The sequence below is a fragment of the Bemisia tabaci genome, chromosome 9, assembly GCF_918797505.1.
Source record: "Bemisia tabaci chromosome 9, PGI_BMITA_v3".
NCBI classification, from domain to species: Eukaryota; Metazoa; Arthropoda; class Insecta; order Hemiptera; family Aleyrodidae; genus Bemisia; species Bemisia tabaci.
In genome coordinates, this window is record NC_092801.1 from 11,443,827 (window position 1) to 11,464,293 (window position 20,467).

At 38.5% G+C, this 20,467-nt stretch overlaps 1 protein-coding gene across 1 annotated transcript; it reads right to left on the reverse strand.

Annotated features, from left to right (window-relative positions):
* Positions 1-512: 512 nt before the first annotated feature.
* LOC109040211 (L-selectin-like) lies at positions 513-11,860 on the reverse strand. The gene is made up of 5 exons (XM_019056031.2): positions 11,760-11,860; positions 10,449-10,566; positions 8,328-8,507; positions 5,590-5,755; positions 513-4,674 (listed from the first exon to the last, which is right to left on the reverse strand). Exons 2-5 carry the CDS (start codon positions 10,558-10,560, stop codon positions 4,467-4,469), a joined length of 666 nt encoding a protein of 221 aa, XP_018911576.1. The 5' UTR covers positions 10,561-10,566; positions 11,760-11,860; the 3' UTR covers positions 513-4,466.
* Between the last annotated feature and the right edge of the window lie 8,607 nt (positions 11,861-20,467).

The following is a 20,467-nucleotide window of genomic DNA, read 5'->3' on the forward strand; positions in this document are numbered from 1 at the left end:
TAAAAACGCCAATATTTTTTATCGACTGTGGTAGAATTACCGAGGTGAAATGGCAAAGTTGCCGGGAATTGATTAATGATTACCAATAAAAGTGATATTCTTACCTGAAAAAAAACAGTAAAAATACCGGTTTTTAGGTAAGCTTACCCGTCTGTCTTGGTAAAATTACCAATAATTGGTAAAAAAAGTGAGATGGTAAAGGTACCGACGGACCTTGGTAAAAACGCCGAGAATTTTTTTTCAGAGTATGTACAAATATTTGGGTATGTTTCAGGCATTGAAATATTGCGACATATGGATTTCCCGAAAATCATAAGTTATGGAACTTTAAAGAATTTAGGATCTATTGTTACTGAACAGCTTAAAATAGCCCCGAGAGAGGGTTTGAAGCCAGTCCTAGATGCCTTCAACAAAAGCTTTCAATACTTAGAGACTGTAGAAACCAGATTCCAAATTGAAAGAAAAATATATCTTCAAGGGTACCTACTGTAGCATCGCGTCCATGATATTGGACTCCATGATCATCTATATAATGTTCGGTTGCTCATCACGTCCAAGATCTTGGACTCCATGCTCACTTTAAAGAGGGATACATTTTCAGAAGAATTGAAGTGAGCACAGCGTCCAAAATTATGGGAGGCAGGTATTCTCTGACAACACACGAGTATATGGTCCACAAATTTATTAAGAAAATTTTTTTAAATAAAGACGAAAAAATGTGTTTTCGTAAAAAATTGCGCATTGGTTAGGTTAGGTTAGGTTAGCAAGTTAGATTAGATAAGAGAAGTATAAGATGTTCAATCATGATGAACTTTAAAACTAAGATAGGTCTACTTGCTATTGGACTCCATGCTCAAGCAAAGAAGTGAGAAGTTTAGCGATGAACATGGAGTTCAAGATCTTGGACGAGATGAGCAGGCAAGTATACATCAAGGGTGAGCATGGAGTCCAGTAACCTGGTAACATTACTCAAACGAGTAATAAATCCTAAAAAATATATGATATCTTTTTTTTTCAAATCTCAACCTATGATCTAATCCGCAAGAGCGCTTATAGAAATTTCTCAAAAAGGAAGTAATTAAAAATTAGACTAAATAAGATAATTCGGTTTCTTTAAAAGGATTTATTTTCAAGAATAAATACAGAGAAGAAAAATGGAAAAAATGATTACTAACCCCAATCTGAACACAAAAACCAAAATTTAAAAATAGTTCGTTAAACTGCAGGAGAATAATATATTCCATGCGATAGAAAAACATTTAAGAGGCTAAATTTTGAAAAATAAGACATTGCTGTGACGGTCTGCAACGGCCAAGCATATCCCCGCGAGGATAGTCATTCATATCCTCGCGAGGATATGCTTGGCCGTTGCAGACCGTCACATTGCTTAAAGTCGGAAACACAGTTAAATTATCGAGCGTACGACAGACAAAGTTAGTCTTTTTTGCTGAATGTAATTTCCAAAATATTTACTCATAAATTATGGCTTTAGTGTTACAGTTCTTCTGCAGTTTTTAGGCATCTTAAGCACTGAAAGAGGAAACTAAATTCTTCAAAATATCAAGAAAAAAATCGCGTCCTTCCAAATAAAATCTAATTTCTTTGCCAAAATTCATAAAAACTATTTACAAACAAGAATGATATACATCGTTGGAAACATTTTAGTAGATGGTATCGTGAGAAAATAAAGCGGCGAACATATAACTGGTGGATTTGCTCCCATGCCGAAATGTACCTTCTTTCCGGGATAAGAATTATTGAAACCTTGAAAAACAAATTAACACGTAGTCTAGACTTTTAACTTGACGTGCTCTCGATACTAATTCCAGTATAAGTTGTTTTTCCCTTCACAGGGATAAAGTTTTTTTTTTTTGAAAAGTGCCCACATTATTTTCAGAAATCTTATCGACATTGAAAGTAAAAAAAAGTAAAAAAAGTGAAAAAAAGAAAAAACAGTAAAAAAAAAAATCGATTTTCAATTGCGGCGATTCAATATTTTCACCTCTGTTTCATTTTCCCACAAGGAATTAAAACAACTCAAGCTCATTGCCTGAAAAGAAAAAAAAAATCAAAGAATATTCTTACGGTCGAGGACCATCGATGAGGTTTCCAAAGAATGATGTTGGTTATAGTTCTCTATTTATAAAAAAGTAAAATATGACACGGAGTTCACAATCTCTTTTATCAAGTTACTCGCTTTTCTTGTGTAAGCCGAAAAACACGCATCTTCTTTTCCTCATGCAGCTATTTCGTAACTTTTTTTAAATTTTTTTTTTATTTTACAGGACTAAGGGAAGCTTTATTTCTTTATATTTTTGCTGATTTCCTTTCATAGACTATTCTGTGACAATTACACATGAAATTTAATTTCTGAGAGAAAAAGTGAGACAGGCATAGGTCCTGAATAGGTGTATTCAAGATGCGTGATCTCCGACATTGACTGTCGACATTGTCCATGGCGCCTAAAATCCTAAATGCAACAATTCGTGTTCAGTGAACGAGCGTGATGCATATTCGAAGATATGAAGGCGTTTTGACTGCCTCTGGATGACAGAGTTTATCGTTAAACGCGTATCGCGGTCCGCTTCGTCGCGCGTCGCAAGTATCTCGCCTACTTTTTGAAGCAAATATTAATCGCTTTTAATGGGAAAAAAAAGAAAGAAAGAAAAAAAAAAAAAAAAAAACATTGTGCGAAACCTCTAAACGGAAACGTTCAAAAATAGGAGGAATTGCGGTTTCTAAAATTATCGTGTATGATTTCTGGCCGGACCTACATTCTACGTTAAATTACGATGTTATAACTGGGATAGCAATTATGTTGGTCCCGGTAACAGTACAGAATTGTTGCCAAATTCGAAGTGGACCGCATTCAGCAGAAAGGAACCAAGCCACGTCAGCTTTGTCAAATTTAATGGAGCAATTCAATTCTTTACAAGAGAACATTGGTGCGGATTTCTTTGAAAATTTTAAGGAATTCACTTTGCACTGCTATGCAGAAAATTCACTTAAATCTGCATAGAAATACGCACAACCTTTTTCATGTAAAACATTAAAATGCCCAATTAAATTTGGCAATTGCCGATGTGGCTTGGATCCTTTCTGCTAAACGCGGTCCAAATTACGTTAACAACTAAAGTAGCATTTCGACTCAAAATAGAGACATAGGTTCAGTCTGAAATCACGTATGATCATCGTTAGTGCTACAATTTCCTTTTCTCTGTGAGCGTTATTTTCAAATATTTTAACAGAATATTCTGTGGAAAACGAAGGGAAGTTAGTGAAATTCCAAAGAATAAGTGAGTGTTATAGTTTTCCTGCGAAGATTTAAATCATGACAAGAAATATGTGCAACTTCACGAAGCGAGATACATGTTTTTCGAGCACTGTCAGGGTTAAAATTCCTCCTCTATATATCCTTGTACATTATCATTTCTTTAAAATTAAAACAAACAGGAGCAAAGGTTTCGTAACGTCACGAATGAGATTCTCACTATCGATTTATTATTCACAAAAAATTTGAATATCGAAAGTGGAAATGTAAAAATGCGTACCTCGGTTACAGTATCATGAAATCTTTGCTACTCTTTTATTTTTTAAGAGGAGACCAAACAGATATAAGGGCTTAAAGTTTTCACAGAATATTCTTCAAAAAAAGAAGGAAAATCACTGAAATTTTAAAAAAATGAGGCTCAGTAGTTTTCTACGAGGAAAATAAAGTTTGACAGGAAGCTTGCTACGCCGCAAAAAGGGTTGAGCTAATAGAGGAGGTCGACCATGACATTTTTGGCTATAATTTCAAATTTTGAAGTTTAGTACGTCACAATTTCATTTTCAAGGAGTGTATCTGAGGGAAAATTTCATGAAAAAACCAATGGAACCACTCTTAAACTTTCTTATTTCATATTTTTGAAAAAAAAATGAGCTTTCTAAGTTTCCAGATTTTGTCCGATCTCTCCTTATGACTTGGTACAGTGTGCGCCGCAAACCGAGAAACGTAATTTCTGCAGTTCCACCATATTTTTGTTCCAAATAGGACATACTTTCCACCCAGAGACAAGAAACCCTCCATTAGTATCTTGGCCGTGGTGGAAGCTTTTACTTTCGGGACTTCAGCATTCTACTGTTGACTTACCTACATGGTTGATGTTCAACAACGTGTTGGCAGTTTCGTTTTGCAAACAAGCCGAAAATGGCCGACGTTTGGGAAAGTTGTTTGGCTTGTGACGTCATCCGAAGCTCATCATCGACCATGTAGGTAAGTCGACAGCCGAAAATAGGGTGATGACTGTTGCTCGCTAATAATTGTCCATAAGGAATTGTTGAAACCCCGAAAGTAAAAGCTTCCACCTGTCGCTAAGAGGCCAGTGGAGGGTCTCTTGTCTCTGTTTCCACCAGTGTTTATCGGTCCTTCAGCAGCTTTTCAGGATAAAACACATGTTTCGAGTGGAGCGGGCTTCGGGGGTGATTCAGAGAGCCAGTTGGGGGTTGTTGTACTTGACCCACTTAAGAAGAGGTTCGGAGTCCTCGCAGACCCACGGTTTGAGATGGTGGCAAGCGACATCGTGCCAGTGGACTCCGTCGTTGTAGAAGTTGTTGAGGATGGCCAAACAGTTCTCGTCGTTGGGTCCTCCCTGTTGGATCACCTCGCGGTTGTCCGGCTGGGGCAGTCCGATACTGTAACCAAAATCATTCCATTAATTTTGTCATTTAGAGTCAATCAAAATACACACTGAAAAAAAATTCTCGGCGTTTTTACCAAGGTCGGTTGGTACCTTTACCATCTCACTTTTTTTTTACCAATTATTGGTAATTTTATCAAGACAGACGGGTAAGCTTACCTAAAAACCGGTATTTTTACTGTTTTTTCAGGTAAGAATACCACTTTTATTCGTAATCAATTCCTAGTAACTTTGCCATTTTATCTCGGTAATTCTACCACAGTCGATAAAAAATATTGGCGTTTTTACCGGGGTCCAGTAAAATTACCGAGAAAGCAGATAATTTTACCGAGATTTCTCGGTAAAATTAATCTCGTGACGTTTATCCGGACACCCGCCCCGCTCATTTTGATTAAAAAATAATCTAAATAAAACCTTACCAATGAAAAAAAAAGAACACTAAGAAGTGGCCCGAACTGTATGTAACAAGGTGGAGAAATGGTGCTGGGTTCACACCATTTCGCGGGGAAACAAAGCCAAGAAATTCCAAAAATTAAAATTAGAGTCAAAATTTTGACTCTAAATTGTGGTGGTTGACCCCTTGTCTAGTGGTACATTCATGGAAAAAAATATTGCTGATTCAACAATTCAATTGCTAAAAACAGTGAGTGCAATTATGTTCCAACGCAGATTTTACAACGAAAAAATGCTACTTTAACCACATTGTAAACTAATTTAACCACGGAGGTGGTTAAAGTAGCATTTTTTTGTTGTAAAATCTACATTGAAACATTGCACTCACTGCTTTTAGCAATTGAATTGTTGAATCAGCAATTTTTTTTTTCTGTGTTGTGTATATAGACACTCTAGTTGTTGGAAAGCGTGAAAAAGAGAGAAATTGACGAGGAAAAATGAAAGGAAAGTTACTGACCCGCCACCCTCGCTCCAGTCGTTGTTGGTCCTATCGGAGGTGGGGGGTAGCCGCTCGAAGTTGGCCGTCCAGAACCACCCGTTGACGCGCGCCGGCTGCAGATCCTCCCTCTCGCAACCCTCAAAGTCACAGGCACGACCCGAGGTCCAGATGTATTTCTGTTTCCCTGCAAAAACAGCAAACATACAGTCAGTCATCAGAAAATGGATGGAGATGTTGTATGTGTGAGGGATTTGCGATTTGACTGTTGTTTCTTATGTAAAAGTTCGCGAGAAACACGATGGTGCCACTGGTTTTCTCTGAAATCAACGCCCAAGCTCAAAAAAAGCTCTCAAGTTGAGGCCAAAATGGAGGGGATATCCCACGCTATCCTGAGAGTCCACGTCTACATCAAGACAAACTCTCCGTGCAAAGATAGGGAGCAAATACATTAGCAGGGTTGCCGTGTTTTAAAGTTTAGAGTCCCCAAATAAAGTGGCAGCCCTGTCAATGTATTTGCTCCCTATCTTTGCACGGAGAGTTTGTCTTGATGTAGACGTGGACTCTCAGGATAGCGTGGGATATCCCCTCCATTTTGGCCTCAACTTGAGAGCTTTTTTTGAGCTTGGGAGTTGAAATCAGAGAAAACAAGTGGCACCATCGTGTTTCTCGCGAACTTTTACCGAAGAATCAATAGTCAAATCGTAAAATCCTTACACTTGCAACATGAAAATTGCGGAGTAAAGAACCGGAATGCATTCCGCCAAATCAAAATTTCACGTCAAATACACTGATATAAATAGTGACCCAAGTAGCACATATCACAATAATAAGTAGCAATTGCATGGTAAAATCATTGAAATTCCACTGCGTGTTGTGTATGTTGCCTAGCTCCGATTTGAAGGGGCCCTATTTATTGAAACATATAGCAACAAAATTGATGTAAGTTGCAATTTTTCATTGTGTTGCATATTACCTATCTTTCTGACACACGAAGCTCATTTTGTTGAATGTTTAAAATCGGCATATATCGACTAAATGATGTAAAAATACTGCAATTTTATGGTAAAACAATTACAATTTTATTATAATCTAATTGCAATTTAATTTCAATATTTTCGTTGCACTGTGCGCTACTTGGGTAACACGAGAACGTCGCAATCGGAGGAATGCATTTTCCTGGTCTCTCCATTGTTTTTTGCGCTAAACTCACCGCAGACTGTACCAAAATCAGGGGCAGGAGGTTTGAATTTACTATGTTTATAATATACGCTCTGTATGATATCATGAAAGTATCATACTGATATCATACTCATATTATGCTGGTTTTCTCGACCAGGACAGGGTGGCATGAAACGTAAGAAAGAAATGAAAGATTAGAAAGTTCAGTGAAATATTTCGTGCAATCTCACTAGGCTGTGAAATGTTTCATATTTTTCAGGGGCTAGAGTATGCAACCCGCACTCAAACACACAAAAATAAAAGAAAGTCACAATTTTTACATTTTACGAAACACGAAAAGGAAGCGGTATTTGCCACCTGCACCAGGATGTTATCATAATGATATCGTGTTAGACCAGCATGATATCACACTGCCCTGGTAAAAGTGGAACATAATGACCTCGTCATTGAGAAATCACAGTGCTTCATGAAACAAATCATTATAATGTCACTCTGATATCATTCCAATGTCACTCTGATATCACTCCGACTTCACTCTGACTTCACTCTGACATCACTTCTGGCATCTTTCAAACATCTCTCTGACCATTCAGGCATCAATATGATGTCATTGCGATGGTAGAGTGTTCAGCAGACATGCAGACTTCACAGTGACGTCGTAGGTCGCACTGCTGCAGTGGCGTGGCGTGAGTGATCGATTATCGATATTTCTCCATTTGAAGCTATGGTAAAGAATCGATTATTAAGGTGTTCACTGCGAAAACCCTGTTTATCGACCCTTTTCCAAAGGTTTGAATGACAGATCTATCGATATACCGCAAAGCACGCCACGCCATTGTTATGAAGCACATAGTGGATGTCTTCATGACATCAGAATGATGTCGCAATGCCCCACTTTTACGAGGGTGACTTGGCATGATATCATGCTGATTGACTTAACCATTCTCATTTCTTTCTTTTTCTCTCCCTGTATTCCTCGATATTAGTCTGAGGGGCAGGCAATCAGCAATGGAGATGTTGCATGTGTGAGGGATTTGCGATCTGACTGCTGTTTCTTATGTAAAAGTTCGCGAGAAACACGATGGTGCCACTGGTTTTTCTCTGAAATTAACTCCCAAGCTCAAAAAAAGCTCTCAAGTTGAGGCCAAAATGGAGGGGATATCCCACGCTATCCTGAGAGTCCACCTCTACATCAAGACAAACTCTCCATGCAAAGATAGGGAGCAAATACATTAGCACGGTTGCCGTGTTTTCAGTTTTGGAGTCCCCAAATAAAGTGGCAGCCCTGTCAATATGTATTTGTTCCCTATCTTTGCATGGAGAGTTTTTTTTGATGTAGAGGTGGACTCTCAGGGTAGGGCGGGATATCCCCTCCATTTTGGCCTCACTTTGAGAGCTTTTTTTGATCTTAGGAGATGATTTCAGAGAAAACCAGTGGCACCATCGTGTTCCTCGCGAACTTTCACATAAGAAACAACAGTCAAATCGCAAATCCCTCACACATGCAACATCTCCATTACTCTTCTGTTTTAACCCGCCTGGTGAATAATGGATGGAATTTGTAGCGTTGAAAATACCTTCGACGATTTTGTTCTTGACGTATTCGTTCTTGGCTGGATCCCTGAGACTGACCAAGTCCATGCATCTCTGCCTGCACCAGTTTCTGCCACCGAGCCAATCGTGCTCCTCTCCCTGAGTCGCTGGCTCTTTCCAAGAGAAGTAGTAGCCTAAGCCTTTGAAAGTTTCGTGGATTTTCCCTGGAAAACAGATTAGACTTCAGTAAAATTGTTCGTTCTCTCATTTCCACACATAATGCTTTGTGATCGTACATAGGAGAAGGGACCACATTCCACAAGAACATAAAATGGGCCTGCAGCTAGTTGATCATTGAAATCGATGGACAAAGCAAAAGACTGATAAGAAGACAGAAAAATGGAGCGATCCTACACTGAAAAAAAATCTCGGTGTATTTACTAAGAAAAGGGTAAAATTACCAAGAATTCAGGGTTCCATTTGATCCCAGTTTTTTCTTGGTAAAATTACCATTTATGGAATTGGTAATTTTACCGAGAAATCTCGGTAAAATTATTGAACTTTCTCAGTAATTTTAATAGACCTTGGTAAAAATGCCAATATTTTTTATCGACTGTGGTAGAATTACCGAGATAAAATGGCAAAGTTACCGGGAATTGATTACCAATAAAAGTGGTATTCTTACCTGAAAAATACAGTAAAAATACCGGTTTTTAGGTAAGCTTACCAATCTGTCTTGGTAAAATTACCAATAATTGATAAAAAAAAAGTGAGATGATAAAGGTACCAACGGACTTTGGTAAAAACGCCGAGAATTTTTTTTCAGTGTATTGATTGAAACGAGTGGTTGTTATGGACTAAGGTGAAACATTTTCACTCGCTCATTTCCGCACATAACATTATGAGACCTTCCACCGAAAGAGGGACCTCATTCCACGAGAATTCACATTTTTTTTTTGTTACTAATGTTCCATCCAGGAGACGCATCAGTTCTGACAGAGAGATAAGCTTGGGGACTTAAACGCACAAGTAAAAAGATAAACGCGGCAAGATTTGAACGTTGAATGAAATGCTCGCACGAGGATTGACATCGACATTTTTCTCAAGAACCAGTTTTTCTAAGATACACGGAAAGAAATTAAATGTTGATTTAGCATTTATACTGTTAAAAAGATGTCCGACAAGTTTCAAATGCTGATTTAACATTTTAACAAATGCTAACGTAACTACGCCCACTGCAAAACGTACAAAATGTTATGTTAGCATTTTTGTATTGTAAAATCAGCATTTGAAACTTGTCGGACATTTTTTTAACAGTATGAATGCTATATCAATATTTCATTTTTTTCCGTGTAGAGCTCAAACATCCTCTACAATAATCTTGGGTCCAATTTAATAAACTTATTGCCTTGCTCAATCCATTCAAAAAAAGAAAAGAAAAGAAAAAAATAATTAACCAACAGAGAGGGTAAGAAATTCAGCAGATTGACACATGTTTTTTCACTAGTACGGTAACTCTTGATTATTCGACACGATATGGTGGTTGGGGTTGTGAGATGAAGAAAATGTCAGATAATCGAAACCATAAAAACAAAGACCGAAAAACACTAACTCTGAACTCCTTTTTTTGTATCTATGTTTGATGCATATGTGGCAATCCTCGCAAGTTGACAAATTATTCGTCCATTTAAATCAATTTAAAATATCGATTTGCCTAGAATCGATTGTTCGCATGCAATTAAATGGAGAAAAAACACGTTTGCCGCACCATACGAAGATTTTCACTGGTTGGCGGCGTCACAAAAAGAGTAATTGCGATTATCTAGAGATGAAATCTTTCCCCTCTCAGGAGTTTTCAATTTTTTTAAATATCAAAGTAATTAAAGAGGTCAGAGCCGGGAGTGCCCAATTATACTGCTCACTTTAACATTATAGCAGTTGACTCATGATCAAAAGTATGCCTTTCCTCCTAAAATTCTATTGTTGTATCGCTGAATTTCTTTATTTTTAGAAAATAACTATAGAAATTAAAATCTCTGGTCCTAACTTTTTCATATTATTCTTTGATTCAATGAAATGATTAATGTAAGAATCTTCCAAATCTCTCTTGTATTGATCACTATTGTTTACGATATTTTTCAAATTTTATAAGACAAGTGACTTACTTTGAGCGCAAAGCTCGGGTTTTGGCTGTTCCAAGAATCTTCCACCTGGGAAAGAACCAGCCGCCAAGGCAGCGGCAACACACACCGAGCTGATAACTAGGAACTTGAACATTTTTACCTTCAGAAAAAAAAGAAAAAATTCATCTAAAATGTGATACTCTAATATTTTTGGTGTACTGGCTTAAGAAAAAGTTGAAGTTGGTATGATGCAATGAGACATCGAGTTTTAAAATGTCATTTTTTGGACATGGCCAATTGGCCAAGCTATGATAGGGCATGTAGCCAATATCATTACAGTACTTTCAACCTTTTCATTTATAATATTTTCGGTGATAGTATTTAACGAATATTTTCAGATATTATATTCTCTGATGTAAGTGTACACGAATGAACTGGACCACATTTTGCAACAAGGGACTTCTTTTTCTGGATCATTCTAAATACAAAATATCGACGGTGTAAGTCCGCAACCACATACCTCGGTTTGCGACGTTGCAGATTTCCTGTTATACTTTATTTTTTAAACGGAAAACTACTCAACGGCAATTATTTAAGACTGCCGTGATTTTTCTTCTCCGAGCGAAGAAAATCTGCAAAAACTTCGAGGAATGATGTCGATTTGCTCTCCGTTAAAAAAATAATTCAGAGGCGGAGATTTTCAAACACCGCAAACGGGATATGTGATTGCGGACTTACGCCGTCGATTTAGCCAATATCTTCATAATATTTCCAACCTTATCAGATATTGTATTTTCGAAGATAGAATTTATGAATATTTTCAGGTATGATATTCTCTGATGCTAATGAACAAAGGTGATTCGATGGACGCCATATTTTGTGTCAGAACGCCATGCGATATATCGCATCAATTAGTTCCATTTTTTCAGCTACTCGTCATTTTTCTCCAATTTTGAGATCGCAATTCTGTTGTCAGGAGACTAAAGCACTCACTTACCAATTTTAACAAAGAAATTCAACGTAATAAAGGCGTGGTTTTTTTCAGAGAGAAAATGTCGCATTCGAGTGCAGTTTCGATATCAGTATCGAATGCGATATTTTCTCTCTAAAAAAACCACGCCTTTATTACGTTGAATTTCTTTGTTAAAATTGGTAAGTGAGTGCTTTAGTCTCCTGACAACAGAATTGCGATCTCAAAATTGGAGAAAAATGACGAGTAGCTGAAAAAATGGAACCAATTGATGCGATATATCGCATGCCGTTCTGACACAAAATATGGCGTCCATCGAATCACCTTAATAAAACTAATAAAAAAATTAAAAAAATACGAAGAAATGAAGAATAAACACTTACCTCCGTTATTAACAAGGACGGAAGAACAGTCGCCGGTGAAGCGGGTGTAGATTCTTTATATAGGCAAAACTCACCTTGAAACCTTCTCCCAAACCAACCCCATGTTTTCGAAGCCGTCCGATCATATTTCACGAAAGCAAGTCATGAGTCGAAGCGCATGCAACTTTCACAACTTATTTTTAGGCGAGAGCAATCTTTCCGCTATTTTCTCATGGCATTATTCATCCGACTCAGAATCCTCAACCCCCCTGATGTAAGGGCGTAAATCCATTTGCATGTGAGCCCTGAAACACGTGAAGCTATCCGGAGATCAGGGCTCAACTCTAGATACGCCCTTGCGTAACCGAGCGACGAAATTACGGGCCGCGGGCAAGATTCCTCCGTGGCGTGGGTATCGCTATCGAATGCCCTCGATCGATACATAGCATTGCTAAGGTAGAGATCTATCGATCGATTTTCGATAACGATTGGATAATCGACTCGTAGCGGGCCATCTCGGATGTTTTCGGCTACGCGTGGTGAGGAGCATCTGATCGATGGGTGATTAGCACCGGTGATTACTCATTAGACATCAGTATTATTCTGTCGTGCTAAGGAAACACGCCGTATGAGCCTTCAGGTGTTGCCAAATTTACTTTCATAAAACGCGAATTTCCTGTTAAACTTATGAATATTTTCCTTCCAATTTTTCAGATAATTTTGTTCGCAATTTCACATAAAGTCCCTGAAAATTTCAATGAAAAATACTCATACACTGGTAAAAAAAAACCTCTTGGTTCAAGAGTGCAGTTTCTTGTCGCCGGATTCAAGAGTCTGGACTCTTGTTTCAATGCAAAATCCGCTTGAATCAATGCAAAATCCGCTTGAAACAAGAGTTCAAGACTCTTAAATCCGGCGACAAGAAACTGCACTCTTAAGTCAATGCACCGCGGCATTGGTCCAAGAGGTTTTTTTTACCAGTGTATCTTCCTGCAAAAATATACATTTTATTGAGGGAAATTTGGCAACTCTCGAATTTTCGTACGGCGTTCTTCCTCAGCACGGCAGTATTAATTTTCGTGCCTCATTCACATCGTCACTTGAAGCCAAAGTGGATGGGTTTAGCCAAAATCAGCTGAACTGCATTGGACGTGGCCTATTGCATTTTGCAAAAAGGAGCCAAAGGCATATCGATGGAGGGGCTCGGAGGACAATGCGCATAAGTGTAGTTTTTGCAATTTTGAGAAATACATGTTTGAAGTTTCAAAATTACGTGAATGCTTATGGCGGAAAGAAAGTTCGAACTGACTTTTTAATGCTCAAGAATCGGAATTTGAGTGCGAATTTTTCACAGAATACGCTTTAGACTAGTTTTACTTGAAATCATGAGTACTAACTCAATTTTTTTTTTCAAAAACTGCACTATGGGCCTTGTCCTCCAAGCCCCGCAATATTGCTAGGATTGTGCAACTTACGTTCTTTGCAGAACAAGTACTGAGATCATGCAAAAAATTAAATTTACGAAGGTAATTTTCGTCTTGAACTCATAGTTTAATGGAAGTAAAGATAAAACTTCTTTAGAGGATCGGTTTATATTTGAAGGTAAAAAAAGTTGCACCATCTTAGTAACATCGGAATGCTCTTGTGGTTCCTTTTCGTAAAATGCAATCCAACTTTCCCTCTTGTAGTGGCCGTCACCAAAAACTTTGCTCAAACCACCAAAACTTTGAAGTGGAAGGGGGTAAATTTACTTTTTTTTTCTTTCGATCTACAGTCAAAATAACACGATACCAAATCGATGGCGAAACTGCGGAAATGCATATATCGGTTTGCGGCGCTGTAGACTTCCTGTCATACTTCATTTTCTTCGTGGAAAACTACTTAGAAAACTTTGGTGATTTTTATTCTCTGTGTGATGAATATTCTGTGAAAATTTTAAGTCATAATGTTGGTTGGGTCTCCTTGTAAAAAATACAGTACAAGCGGAGATTTTGAAACACTGCAACTAACATACGCATTTTCGCAGTTTCAACGTCGAAACGCTTGGGGATCGATTTTTCTATGAAGACGTCTTTTCCTCGAACTTTTACTTCAATTTAGTGAAGTTGCATTTTTTGAAGGGGATTCCTTACTGCCGTAAGGAAGAACGCCGTATGAACATTCGAGCGTTGCCAAATTTCTCTTGATAAAACATGTATTTTTGACGGCATTCATGCATACTTTTCTTCGAAATTTTCAGATAATTTAGATTAAATTGCGTACGAGAGTGACTGAAAATTTTGGAAAAAAAAAATATTCACAAATATCCCAGTAATTTCGGTTTTTATCGAAGGAAACTTGGCAACGCCTGAAGGCTCATACGGCGTTTTTCCTTAGCTTTTGGGGGTCAGTATTTTGGACATCAATTGGCCGATTTTAGACTTCTTGGTGTTGATTTAGGTTGCAATTTTCTGTACTCTCTGATTCGTGAAAATTTTTCAAAATTTTGATGTTAACTCCAACTTTTGAGGTGAAAAGTTCCCCTTTCAATCTCCAAGGGACGGGGGGGGGGTAGGGGTTCCCTTTCCGTACTCGTGGTCCTGGACTTGTTGTCAGTCCGACTTAAAATGAGCGAGGAAACTGCCTGGTACGGAAGGTTTGGACCATCCTGTATAAATAACTTCGTTAATATTGTTATTTAAAATGGGGAAAATACCGTCAAAATATACTTATAATTGAGGACACCGCACCAAGAACAGCCTATAGGCGTATAGGTCGTTATTACGCCCATCTGCTTTTTGGATTCTACGTACTCTGGACTATGCTGTGGTAGCGATAGAATATAGATAGGTAACGGCTCGAGGTCGAAAAACCTTTTTTTTCCGAGTTAAGTCAGGCCTCTGGATCGATGGGTGCAAGAACGACCTATAAACGGGCCTATAAGGTGCTACTTACCCCTTCCTTTACTCACTATCGATATTCTTTCATTTTGCGTTAATCATGCGTGATTAAAATGATCTATACTTCATATTGCCACCAAAATGACTGTTGGGCATAATCATGGCCTATAAATCGCTTTTTTAAATTAAATATATGAGAGTATAAACCCAAAATGTATCGCAAAATCTACCCGGCATCCTTCAATAACCATAATAATAAGAACTTTGCAAAACGATAATCCGGGTATCGGAACTTGGCTCTTTTGAAAACGCCTTCAAATGCGGCGCGATACCTCAGGCATTCCGGGGAGTTCAAATAGTTGTATCATTGCGCCTTAGAAATGCGACGGAAGATTAAAGTGGAAATAGCCTCCATGCACTCTGGGCTTGTCAATTTCCTTTGACATTTTTGCAGTGGTGAATGCATAGCTGAAGTGCGCTCCACCTAGAATTGTATTTAGCAAATGGAAAGTTTTTATACGAGGATTAAAAATAAAAAAGTGGTACGGAATATAACAAAAGAATATGAACTATTCAAAACGAAAATCCGGGTATCGGAACTTGGCTGTCTTGAAAACGCCTTCAAATGTGGCGTGATACCTCACGCCTTCCGGAGAGTTCAAATAGTTGTATCATCGCGCCTTAGGAATGCGACGGAAGATTAAAATGGAAATAGCCTCCATGCATGCTGGGCTTGTCGATTTCCTTTGGCATTTTTGCAGTGCTGAATGCATAGCTGAAGTGCGCTCCAGCTAGAATTGTATTTATCAAATGGGTAGTTTTTATACGAGGATTAAAAATAAACAAGTGGTACGAAATATAACAAAAGAATATGAACTATTCAAAACGATAATCCGGGTATCGGAACTTGGCTGCTTTGAAAACGCCTTCAAATGCGGCGTGATACCTCCCGCATTCCGGAGAGTTCAAATAGTTGTATCATTGCGCCGTAAGAATGTGACGGAAGATAAAAATGGAAATAGCCTCCATGCACGCTGGACTTGTCGATTTCCGTTGACATTTTTGCAGTGGTGAATGCATAGCTGAAGTGCGCTCCAGCTAAAATTGTATTTAGTAAATGGGTGGTTTTTATACGAGGATTGAAAATAAACAAGTGGTACGGAATATAACAAAAGAATAGGATCTATGCAAAAGGATAATCTGGGTATCGGAACTTGGCTGTTTTGAAAACGCCTTCAATGCGGCGTGATACCTCACGCATTCCGGAGAGTTCAAATAGTTGTATCATTGCGCCTTAGGAATGCGACGGAAGATTACAATTGAGGACACCGCACCAAGAACAGCCTACAGGGGTATAGGTCGTTATTACGCCCATCTGCTTTTCGGATTCTACGTACTCTGGACTATGCTGTGGTAGCGATAGAATATGATAGGTAACGGCTCGAGGTCGAAAAACCTTTTTTTCCGAGTTAAGTCAGGCCTCTGGATCGATGGGTGCAAGAACGACTTATAAACGGGCCTATAAGGTGCTAGTTACCCCTTCCTTTACTCACTTTCGATTTCTTTCATATCACTTTCATCTTTCATCATCTTATCATCTTTTCACTTTCGATATTCTTTCATTTTGCGTTAATCATGCGTGATTAAAATGATTTATACTTCATATTGCCACCAAAATGACTGTTGGGCATAATGGCCTATAAATAGCTTTTTTAAATTAAATATATGAGAGTGTAAACCCAAAACGTATCGCAAAATCTACCCGGCATCCTTCAATAGAAGGGTTAGATCACCCAAAAACACCAAAACAGGGTACCTGCATAGAAAAGTCTGCGCAGTACATCAAAAACAAAACTTTAAATGCGTTTTTCTCAAAACGCGGTTTCCAGTTATAGGCTGTTCTTGGTGCGGTGTCCTCAATTGGACCGCGTTAAGCAGAAAGGAGCCAAGCCACATCAGCTATTGCGAAATTTAACTGTCCAATTTAATTTATTAGGTACATGAAAACGGTGAAGCGGATTGGTTTGAAAAGTTCAGTGAATTTTCTGTATGTTACAAGGCAGATCCCCTAAAATTTTCAAAAAAATTCGCACAATCGTTTTCTTGTAGAAAATTAAATACCTCAGTTGAATGTGGTAACAGGCCATGTGGCTTGGTTACTTTCTGGTAAACGCGGTCCAATTAAGTCTAGAAAAAATAATGTTTCTAAGAACTTTTTTTTTTTTTTTTTGGGGGGGGGGTCTAACCGTGAGGTTAAAAGTGGTGAATTTGGCGCAAATATGACAATTTAAGCCCCAAATGCACATCATCCCATTTCAGCCACACCCACGCAGGGGTTTAGTTTCGGTCTGGGCTGATCTGCTCGGGGCTTAAACTATCATATGCCGGATTGGCTCGGAAGTTTAAAATAAAGGTGGGTTTCTAAAAATGTGAAAAGCAGGAAATTAAACCATCACCTTATGTTGAACACGGAATAAAAATCTGTCTATAGTGAAGAAGATAATTTTATTGCCGAGGAAATGCCAAATAATGATAAACGAAGGGGAAGAAATGTAAATACATCAGCCAAGACGGAAAATAGACAATTCAATCACAACAAATGTACCCAACTGAAGGAAGTCTAATGAAGGAAAACATCAACATTTTCTTTTAACCAAAGAACGAGTAATTATGATGCTATTCAGTATATAGCAGTAACCAGATAAGTAACACTTAGTCACCAAAGCTTACAGTTATAAAAGATGTGGAATTATAAATGCTTCGAAAAAGAAGTGTCTACAGGAAGGGGACAGTAAACGTTACAATGAACCTTCAGCACACCGATAACTTAAGTGCGAAATGACGTATCTTCATTGCGGCGTTTCAAAAATTCCGCTTCTACTTAATTTTTTCGACGAGAAACGAGCAAATCAAATAACTTGAAATTTTCGCAGAATATCCTGCTGGAGGGAAAATAAGGGGAGCTTTCAAGATATTACGTTGGTTATTTTTCCGGAGGAAAAATTCAGTATGACAGAAAGTCTGCAACTTCGCAAACGGAGATACGTGGTTTTGCACTTTGGCCATCGCTATCGGAGTGAACGTACTTAAGTTATTTGCAGTTAAGTAATAATCTTCAGCTTGAATTTTTTATGTTGTCAGTTAATGTAATTAAAATCTTAGTATGGAAAACTGCCCTCTGAGTTGGCAAATATGTAATTAGTTAGTACCTAAAGCTTAGTAAACTTGGAGCACAAGGCGCATTAAGTGCAGTTTTTGCTATTTTAAGAAATACGTGTTTGAAGTTTCGAAATCACATGGATCCTTATGGCGGGAGGAAAGTTCAAACTGACTTTTTGATGCTTAAAAATCGGAATTTGAGAGCAAATTTTCCCATGCATTAAGATTAGTTTTACTTGAAATCATTAATATCTCAATTTTTTCAAAAACTGCATTTATGTACCTTGTCCTTTAAGCCCATCAATCTGTGGAGATAAGTGGTTAGCCCTGGTAAAAATTGGCGATAGGAGCTGCGTTTCAAAATACCATAGGAGCTCTAATAGTCGACTGAAGAAGGCGATAGAAAATCATATAGCTGGCTGTAGAAAGTGGAAAAAATCATACGGCTGGGCTACACGAAGCGATAAAAAATTATAGAGCCGGGCTGTAGTTCCTATCGCCGGGCTTTACACTTCATCGCCTGGCCGTTGCTTTTTCGCCATCGGCTATAAAAGGCTATAAGAAATTGTGTAGAAATTCGTGTGCTTTGTAAATCCTTAAGTTTGTACGGAATCACCTTAATATTTACAAAACGCACATTATATTTTCCTTTACTACATATTTTTTTTTCATCAATTAAAATGAGAATAATACATACAGAGTGTGCAAACATTTCAAAGTCATGAGTTGAAAAACGCTGACCCCACGAGATTAAATATTAGAGCCTAACACAAAGCGGAGCGGCGGCACACTGGCGCCTACAAACCTAACAGGGATACTTCACGCATTCCGCAATGCGTGAAGTATCCCTGTTAGGTTTGTAGGCGCCAGTGCGCGTTTCGCGCTGGCTGCCCGCCCGCCGCGCGGCGTCGCAGCGTACCACGGCGTTTGAAGCAACTATTTCACACCAGAGGTATTGCACAGTATCATACGAAATTGCAGGCGCTCCAACATGTTAGGAATGGCAGGCATCCTTCAAAAGTACGGAGCTTTCCTCGCAAAATAAATCAAGATACTACTGCCCAAAAAGAGAGCGGTAGTCCAAAAACTCACCAAGTCCTGCCTAGCATCCGTAAGTAGTAACGTTTAGCATACACTTTATCGCCAGGCTGTTGCTTAGTCGCCATCGGCTATAAAAGGCTATAAGAAATTGTGTTGCCGGCTATAGAAGCTATTGGAAATCGTATAGTCGGCTGTAGATCTATGGTATTTTGGAACACAGATTCTATTGCCAATTTTTACCAGGGAGCATAGAGTGCTCTCAGACTTCAAGATGTTATTCTCGTTTAGTATTTAGGTCCCTAGATCTTGTTATCTCTTTTTATATGCTGTCAAATGGGTAAGATGCGTCGGTCATAAAATCGTGTTTTGGATGTTGATTCTTGTAGATTAGCTAAAAAGAATAAGAACCGTCCAAACAGCAACTTTCTGCGTTCAATTTAACCGAGATATCGCCTTTGGAAAAGTCGGGTTTTGAGTTTTTGACGTCATCCACCGCGGTGGTAGCACCGGGCACCCTTGGCTCCTTCCACCTTGCTTTCATCAGTCAGTGTGACGCACATTTACCAAAGACAACATTAATTGCACTAGTTGCCTTGAAACTCGACGGTAACATGAAACTCGGATGACAGCAAGGTGGAAGAAACTAAGGGTTTCACTACCGCGGTAGGTGACGTCAAAAACGCGACTTTTGAAACGACGATAAATCGGTTACCTAATATCGAACGTAGAAAGTTGCTGTTCGGTTGGATCCTATTATTTTTAGTGAGGCTACAGGAATCGAGCATCAAAACACGCATGACCAGCGCAACTTACCCATTCAAACACATGTTTCAGGGATGGAAAGTGAAATTTCATAAGGCTCGAATAAAGTTCGACAAAAGTTGAAATTTATTAACTTTTTTTTGCATTATTAATTAAACCTTTGGAGGTCTGAAAGCGTTTCAGATAGTCTTTCTGTTGATGCTTGCGGTATTATGCAACTCTACTGAAGGTGCCAAACACAGAGGGGGGGGGGGGGGGGCAAAAAGGGGAGTTTAGAGAGAGAAACCCCAACCTAACCTCTAAACTAAACGAAAAAATCTGCTACGCGCGAATGTTTTAGGCTCGGGGTAAAAAAATTCAAAATTTAGAATCACTGTTACTAGGCGTTTCTTGGCATCCTGAAGGTGATTCGATGGACGCCATTTATTGTGTCAGAACGGCATGCGATATATTGCATCAATTGGTTCCATTTTTTCAGCTACTCGTCATTTTTCTCAAATGTTGAGATCGCAATTCTGGTGTCAGGAGACTAAAGCACTCACTTACCAATTTTAACAAAGAAATTCAACGTAATAAAGGCGTGGTTTTTTTTAGAGAGAAAATATCGCATTCGATACTGATATCGAAACTGCACTCGAATGTGATATTTTCTCTCTAAAAAAACCACGCCTTTATTACGTTCAATTTCTTAGTTAAAATTGGTAAGTGAGTGCTTTGGTCTCCTGACAACAGAATTGCGATCTCAAAATTGGAGAAAAATGACGAGTAGCTGAAAAAATGGAACCAATTGATGCGATATATCGCATGCCGTTCTGATAGAAAATATGACGTCCATCGAATCACCTGAATGCATCCCCAAAAGTTTCAAAAAATTCCATGACATTTTCC